This window comes from Pholcus phalangioides, unplaced genomic scaffold (assembly GCF_987345545.1).
Source record: "Pholcus phalangioides strain wild (caught in Gottingen) unplaced genomic scaffold, Ppha-v1.0 ptg000016l_1, whole genome shotgun sequence".
In the NCBI taxonomy this organism is placed as follows: Eukaryota; Metazoa; Arthropoda; class Arachnida; order Araneae; family Pholcidae; genus Pholcus; species Pholcus phalangioides.
This window is the reverse complement of record NW_028301609.1, coordinates 7,322,403-7,330,649: the sequence shown is the minus strand read 5'-3', so window position 1 is coordinate 7,330,649 and position 8,247 is coordinate 7,322,403. Positions and strand designations below refer to the sequence as shown.

Sequence of the window (8,247 nt, the reverse complement as noted above, 5' to 3'; positions counted from 1 at the left end):
TAATTTTACCTAGTGTCGTGTGCGTTTAACAAGCAAGCTCATTTTTAGATTTAAAATCATTAGTAATCAAACTCTAGGCCGAATTTCACAGGTCGCGATTTTGTAAAATCAACTTGTCGAAATCGCGTAAAGTGGGAGTGATCCGTATCACGATCAATCGATACGATATAATGGCCACCTCCTCGTGATACAAACACCGCCCTCAACACTGATTTGGTTCCCGAGGATATTTCGGGGATTTTGGGGAGCTGATGCCTAATCTGGCATTGGTTTTTTTTTCAGATTGGCTCCAGTTTTTTGAGATAAAACCAAAGTTAATTACTTGACGTATAAGCTTTTCGCCACAAATTTGGATTATGTGTATTTGACGAATCGGCGATAAGACTGGTAACCTCGTTCTAACCTAACCAGAACGTTAGGAAAAGAAAGGGGAAAAAAAATGCAGAAGAATCTTCGATTATCCGGCCTAGTCTTTTTTTCGTCGTGACTTTTCGCCAACTTCTCTACCATCGTCAAATCATTGAAACTGTCGCCAAACTTCGCTAAGTTTGTTGCCAAATTGGCGATATTTACAGAGGAATGTGCTAATTTTTGCATAAGAGATAATGACTATTAACAGGAGAAAAATGACATAATAAATGATAAATAAGAGCTATTTACATAATTTTTGTAACAATATTTTACATTATGTATAAAGTACTGACCTGTACCAAGAGGTCACAAAATATGAAGAGGAGCGGTTTTCGGTATCAAAATGGTGTTTTGATGTTATGGTGGGTGTGGGAAGTGAGCATTTATAGAACTCCGGCCTATACGGGTTTTCTTAGTCCAGATTCTACTGTATATATATCCACTTTACTATCAAGGACGTAATATTGCGTCTTTATCAAGGACGTAATATTGCCTTTGGAATAAAGTCAAATAGACTCCTCCCATTGGTTTTGTTTTTTTCCTTCAACTCTTTTACCTTTTTCTAACGTGCGGTTAGGTTAGGACGAGGTTACCATATTTTGCGCCCATTCGCCAAATACACATCATCCGAATTTCCCACCGAAACCTTGTGAGCGGATATAAAACGGAAATGTATAATAGGTAAAATAGACAAGGGAGTTTTTTCAAAGTCCTCTTTTCACTCTCACCCTACGCGTTCTCTTTTGCTCTTACATGCATATAGTACAAAGATACATTATATGTAAGGGGGGAAAATGATCAACTGGAGAGTATAGAAAGAAAGGATGGGAACTAATGCAGCACCTGTCGGTTTACTGACTACTCCGACTTATGTAGCGTCCGATCTGGAGGACGTATTTCATTGAAACTTGGTATATAGGCTACGCTATATGGTCCATGGGAAAAAGGAAAATTGAATAAAAAAGCTCTACTTTTTTTACCTGGTGGTCGAAAGTTGAACTTTTTTTTATTTCATAAATCTCTTTTCCATGGTGTCATTAAAATATCCTAAAAATTTGGTTGCGTTCGGATAAACAGTTTTTTGAGGAAAAAATAATCAGAGAACTCTAATTATAATCACCCGACATATATACATCAGGGACCGTTCAAGTATTACGTAAGCAAATTTTTAGCCTTTTTTAACCCCCCCCCCCCTCCCTTGTCAGCAAATTTCGTCATCAGCTCTGCCCCTCTGAATCCTAACTCGTATTTTCATAAAGGGTGGTTGATAACATAAGCATTATCCAAACCCCCCCCCCTTTCATCAGAAGTCAGCAAATCGGAACCCCCCCCCCCCCATCGATGATGACGTAATACTTGAACGGCACGTCACTCTCATCTCTCCATTTATAAAACCGTCTCGAAAACCTGTTCCGAAACCAAGAACATATAGGGTTAACAAAATAGCCATTGATATTCAGGGCCGTCTTAAAAGCATCATGGGGCCCCTGGGCCAAGTGGTTTTTCTGAGGTCCTACCAGATAAATTCTAGAAAAATGTAACTAGATGTCATTTTCGTAAGGCCCCTTTACTCTCGAGGCCCCCGGGCCGTGCCCGGGTGGGCCCATGCGTTAAGACGGCACTGTTGATAATGTTTCGGATAATTTCTCACAAGTCCTTGAAATGAGTAGAGGATGGAAACACTTTGCAGGACGTTACAAATTTATTCACAGAACACAAATTTTCACATGTATTTACAAGCAGAGATATACGCTAACCAGATCAGAGTTCTCTTCTTGAACATAAAATCCAAAAACTCTCTCTTCTCTTGCGATCGTCTCACTTTTTTATGGACTCGTCGAACGTTCGAGAAATAGAAGATTCCAGCATCACTCGTAGTGGCGCTTCATGACGGGGGCAGACTTTTACCGGAATGTTTCCAACCAATAGAATGATCTGTTTCTTCTTTTTCTCGTGGCTTTGTAAAATTGAGGGGTCGTCAACAAATTACGCTACCGATATCTTTTTCAATAATATGCATGTTGTTTTCTTTTTTTACAGAGAAACTGCTGCTTGAGGATAAAATTGCTCGGCGACTGCTATTACTGCGTTTCTGGTGTCCCTGACAGAGACCCTCTTCATGCCGACCACTGCGTACAAATGGGACTGGACATGATCGATATCATAAGGTACGGGGATTTCAAACAATTTTTCTCTTTTAAATTCATGTGGAAGCACACTCGGGTACAAAATTAAAAGAATTTTCACTTTTGGTCCATCATCTCCAGATCTTTTGGACAAATTTTAATGAAATTCGGTAAGTACATATACAGATATAATACAAACAAAACAGGCATACAACAGTCATTTGAACGCATGTGTGACGCGCATAAGCGCCGGATGGTCTTATATAACGCAGACTTTCAATATGGAACAAAAAAAAAACTGTTATCCAGGCCATAAACATACGGTAAAAGCAGGCTGTTTAAGAGTTCCCAGTGGCAGTCTATCTCACTCCTCCAGCAACGCTGCGTTCAGCTCCTGGGTGGCTCTGCGAAGGGGGGGTAGGCAGCTGCAATTACCCTCTTAGGCATGCTCTATAGCAGAGGTTCCCAAACTGTGCGCCTCGAATCTTTCTCAGCGGTGGCCCTGACAAATGTACATCGAAGATATTCTTTGTGAAACTGCTGTGGGGCGCCACGGGCAAGCGTTGATTAGTGGAAGGGGCACCGCGGGAGGAAAAAGTTTGAGAATCGCTGCTCTATATGGCGTTTAGGTCTCGAGATTTATCTGGCCATTCCATCCGACAAATATCTTCACTTTCCAGAAATGCATTGGCCATAATCAGCTTTGTGGGCTCCTTGATCTTGGACGCGCTTGTTGTCGTCCATTTAAATGAAATCTGCGCCAACTGCACTCTTGAAAAACCACCTTGAACTCCCTACCTGTTCCCCCAACATTAGGGGAAACAGACCACTATCGCTGCGGAGATTTGATGGTTTTGGGTAAGCATCATGTCGGATGGGTGCACAGAGCTCTATGTTTTCATCAGAGGATCTGTGACTGCTGTGAGGCATAAGGATGACATCTTGGAGTCATATGTTTCGCATTTTCAAGGGCGCAGTTGGCGCTGATTTCATTTTAATGGACGACAACGTTCGAGGAGGACCAATACCTTCTATTAAGTCTTTTTTTTCTTTGTTCATCATTCATTGGTTCTAAGTTAGACCTTCCGTCTCAATGCATGAGTACAATAACTACTTTACCGCACACCAACTACAGCCATATATCGCCATACGGCGATTTCCAATCAGTGGAGTTGGATAGGAAATGAAGGTTCCATCTATCGGTGGTCGCCTCGGGCTCGGTAGGTAAAAACTTGTTTCTGATATTCTTCTCCGGATTCGAATCCGTGGACTTCGACAGTAACCTTCATAGTGGAAAACGAGCATCTTGCCACTCGGGCAAGATGCTCGCAAAAGCAACACTTTATGACTACTTGATAACCACACCAACTCCGGTATATCGCCATACGGCAATTTCCAACCAGTGGAGTTGGATGGGAAGTGAGGGCGCCATCTATCGGTGGTCGTCCCAGGCTCGGTAGGTAAAGAACTTGTTTCTGATGTTCTTTGCCTGGATTCGAACCCGTGGAACCTTGACGTAGCTGTAAACATATCTAGTTTGTTTGAATTATGCCTACGTGCCACCGAATTTCATTAAAATTTGTCCGAAGTTCTGGAGATGATGGACCAAAATTGAAAATTCTCTAAATTTTGTACGCCAGTGTATTTTCGTTGATGAAACCTCTAAACCAACACACGATGTTCTTGGTGAAACTTTTGCTATATTTGTTTTGTGCGTTGCAGAGCGTTCAGAGAGGAAAGTCACGTGAACGTCGACATGAGGATAGGCGTGCACAGCGGCAACGTCCTGAGCGGTCTTCTCGGACTCCGCAAGTGGCAGTTCGACATCTGGTCTCGGGATGTGACCATTGCCAGTCGCATGGAGCAATCCGGACAACCTGGGTCAGTAGCGGTCAGCAAAGAACATGAATATTAGTTTTTGTCTTCTTTGTGGATGTATTTATCCATTGAATATAGATATAAGATTTTTGCTTTATGTCGGATTGGGGAGGGGGGGGGGGGAAAGGTGCAAGGAATCTAATCCTCTGCGGCAGACGTTCTAAACCAATGATTCCCAACGTGGGCGTTAACGCCTCCTTGGGGGCGATGGAAGCTACGAGTATAACATGGGATCCTATGGGTTAGATTGCATTAGGGGGCGATGGGAGAAAAAAATTTCTGAAGAAGGGGGCTATGGAACAAAAAAGTTTGGGAAACTTATGGTTTAGAATCTAAACCATAAGTTTCTCAACCTTTTTGTCCCACATCGCCCCCTTCTTCAGAAATTTTTTTCTCTCAACTCCCCCCCCCCCTCCCAACGCAATCTATCCCATAGGATCCAATGTTAAACCTGTAGCTTCTAACGCCTCCTGGAATATTCCATCGCTCCCCGGGGGCGTTAATGCCCACGTTGGGAATCACTGTTCTAAACCTTTTATGCCCCACAGAATTTTAGTGACACCCCCGAAAACTTGGGACCGCTCCCCACTTTTCCCAAAGAGATCAAAGTCACAGACTCCCTTTACAAAATAGTATTCAGCACGTACAAAAGCAATAAGTTTATCGGATCACCCTCTCCACCGCAAAACCTCTGGCACCCCACCTCCTGCTTAAAAAGCAGTGCCCTCTACGTAATTTTTTGATTTATCCTCTTAGTCAGTATTTCTCAACCTTTTTGAAAACAAGGACCAGTAGAATGTTTGAAACAATTTGGCAGACCACTCGTACAGCCGCTGTGGTGGCCGGCTGGAGTTGGTTTTCTGTGGTTCCCGACTTCGAGACGCGAATGCGGGCTGATCTCCCCGCCGATAGCAACATGCCTACAACGTTACAATTATTCATTCATTACACTTCCCTCACTATGAGTTAGAAAAAAAACTCATAGTTTAAAAAATTGATTGCAGATGGCAGTACTAAACATAACAAGCTTTACACACAAATAAACTTCACTATACGATCAGCGATTGTGTCTATTTTTAGGTAATGCTTTTTGATGGCGATATTGTCGATACCCAGTGTTTAAGATCCCAGTTTACCGTATTTTTCTCAATGAAATATGGTCATCAGATCATCTGAAAATTTTTTCATGAAATACTGTACATTTTTGCTAACTTCGATTTGTAGCAGCCCTTTATTTCCACACTCTTCAGCAATTTTAGCAGTAATTGGCAAATTGCATTCAAAGCAACAAATTGCAACTTTTGGCAAAATGTATATATTAAATATCCCGTATTTTTAAGATCTCAATTTCCTGCATTCTCCTAAATGAATACATGGTGAACCTAAGTGTGAAGATATAATGTTATTTGAAACCATGTGGATATTTTACTAATATCAATCACAAGTAAGTCTGCGGACCACCTATGCCATCCTGGTTAAGAAGCACTGGGATCTCAACCTATGGTCACGGACCACAGTTTGAGAAACACTGCTCTAAGTAATTTTTTTTGGGGGAAAAATAAAGTTCTGACCCAACCTTCTGCGGCAGATATCACTTTTTTTAGTGACTTGGTTGCGGTTGGGAATTTGTGACAAGGCTTCGGTTTCCGAAGTCGAAGTCACCTAGAAAAGTGTCTGATCTCTGCGGTCCTTAAAAATTCATAAAAAGGACTAGTTGAAAGGACACCATTCTCAAAAGGACTTGGGAAAAATGTATCTCATAAGACAATGGCTATTTATGTCCGTGATCACGTGATCTCATGTCTCTTCCCTCCCCCCTCCCTCTTTCTTTGCATGTACAGCTGCGTGCACGTGAGTCGAGCCACGAAGGACTTGTTGAAATGCAGCTACAACATCGAACCTGTCAACGGGAACATACGGGACGAATGTCTCGAGAAATGCTGCAACATGGAGACGTTCTTCGTGAAACCTGCCAGGAAACTACCGGTGAGTTTCGCCAATGAGTGTGATGTTTCTACCCACCCATTTAATAATGAGTCTCCCCCCCTTCCCCCATGGTATAATTAACTGACTGTGTGTCAATTTCCAGGTGAAGAGGGATTCCATGTATCTCTCCGTCGAGAAAGTGGCCTCCTGCATGCACCGGCCGTCGGCTGGACGAACGATACGTGTAAATATATGTTTATTTTATTTCCGATATGCGTTCATTAGGGGCCGTTCAAGTATTACGTAAGCAATTTTTTAGCCATTTTTGACCCCCCCCCCCCTTGTCAGCAAAATTTCGTCATCAGCTCTTCCCCTCTGAATTCAACTCATATTTTCATAAAGGGTGGTTGATGACGTAAGCATTATCCAAACCTCCCCCTCCCCCTTGCCATCAAAAGTCAGCAAATCGGAAACCCCCTCCCCCCCATCGATGATGACGTAATACTTGAACGGCCCCTAAGAGGTTTATGATCGCTCATGGTCGATTTTGCAGTAATTCCAGTACCTACAACACAATACTAACATAACACGAAAATTTAAGCATTTGCCCATCTTTACTTCAAAATACGGAAGACAGATGGCTGCACCAACAAAAACGTGAAACAAACACGACTCGGAGAATATAAATACGTTAGAAGGGCACACATACAACCCAGAACACACATTCCGGCATCTACCAATTCGTTAGAAATTATGTAGAGGAATGTGTACGAGGTGCATGAACGGTAAAGTACAAGGTGGGGTTATAAATGAATCGAGGCACTACTCAGACGTATGTAGCGCCCATTCTGATAGGGGTATTTTGATGAAACTTGTATAGAATATATATGGCAGAAAAGAAAGATTCAACTAAAAATAAGTTCAATTTTTGACCACGTCAAAAAGTGGCGCTTTGTTTTGTCTCAGTTATATCCCCCCCGCATGGTCCAAATAACGTATATACCAAGTTTCGATGAAATACGTCCACCACAACGGGCGCTACATAAGTCGGAGTAGTATCAGTTTTGTTTATAACCCAATCCCCCGACATGCTGTTAGATAGGTGGCAGCACTTACCGACTAGCTTCGAGGTGCGAATGCGAGCCGGTACCCCTTTTGAAAAAAAAAAAAAAAGTCTCTCCGCACAGAGCAGGCAGACCTACAACATGAAAATTCAATCATTTCCATCTTTACTTCAGAACATGTAAGGCAGATGGCAGCATCAACACGAAACTAGCGCAACTCGACAACATAAATACGTTAGCTGTCGCCAATCAACTTTATACGTGTCAAGGTTTTACATTCATATTTTTATTTGCATATCGTAATATTGATCTGATATTTAACATGAACAAACTCTATTTATATCATTAATTTTTTTCCCTTATTCATTACAATGGAAAAACAAAAGCGCCATTCAGTAGCTGCCGAAGTGCTGACTTCAAGAAGGCGGACTGTCCTTGGATTCAGGTATTGCTAATTTACATTTTCATGTTACATCGTTGGGCTGGAACTCCCTGGTACAGGGTGATTCAGAACTCGTTGGTCAGACTTGGAGGAAGTGATTAAAAGGCACTTAACAAACAAGTAATTTTCGTCGTATAATGCAATGGTTCTCAACCTGGGGCCATATGGCCCCCTTGTGGTACTGGGATATTCTAGCGGGGAGCACGGGAGAAAATCAGAAGAAAGGTGATCCACGACAGGTGGTGAAGGGAGTCATAGAGAGCTGTGATGAGAAAAGCTTTAAAAATGAAACATGGTTGAAAAATATTACTACTTTCAAAATTCATCAGATCCGTCCATAGAACCAGGGGCATCTATATATTGGTACTATAATGAATGCATGGTCAACATAACGCAAGCA

General features: G+C 42.1%; 1 protein-coding gene across 4 annotated transcripts in view; it reads left to right on the top strand.

Annotated features, from left to right (window-relative positions):
* Positions 1 to 8,247, top strand: part of LOC149074967 (adenylate cyclase type 2-like) — a 77,693-nt gene that overhangs the window by 48,600 nt on the left and 20,846 nt on the right. For all 4 annotated transcript variants that reach the window (XR_016194314.1, XM_089245924.1, XM_089245926.1 and 1 more), the window contains exons 8-12: positions 2,452 to 2,579; positions 4,260 to 4,418; positions 6,257 to 6,401; positions 6,505 to 6,585; positions 7,792 to 7,850. Coding sequence is in view for 3 of the 4 variants with exons in the window: in XM_089245924.1 (XP_089102050.1) it covers positions 2,452 to 2,579; positions 4,260 to 4,418; positions 6,257 to 6,401; positions 6,505 to 6,585; positions 7,792 to 7,850 (572 nt within the window). In the remaining variant the exon portion in view is untranslated. The remainder of the gene's footprint in view (positions 1 to 2,451; positions 2,580 to 4,259; positions 4,419 to 6,256; positions 6,402 to 6,504; positions 6,586 to 7,791; positions 7,851 to 8,247) is intronic.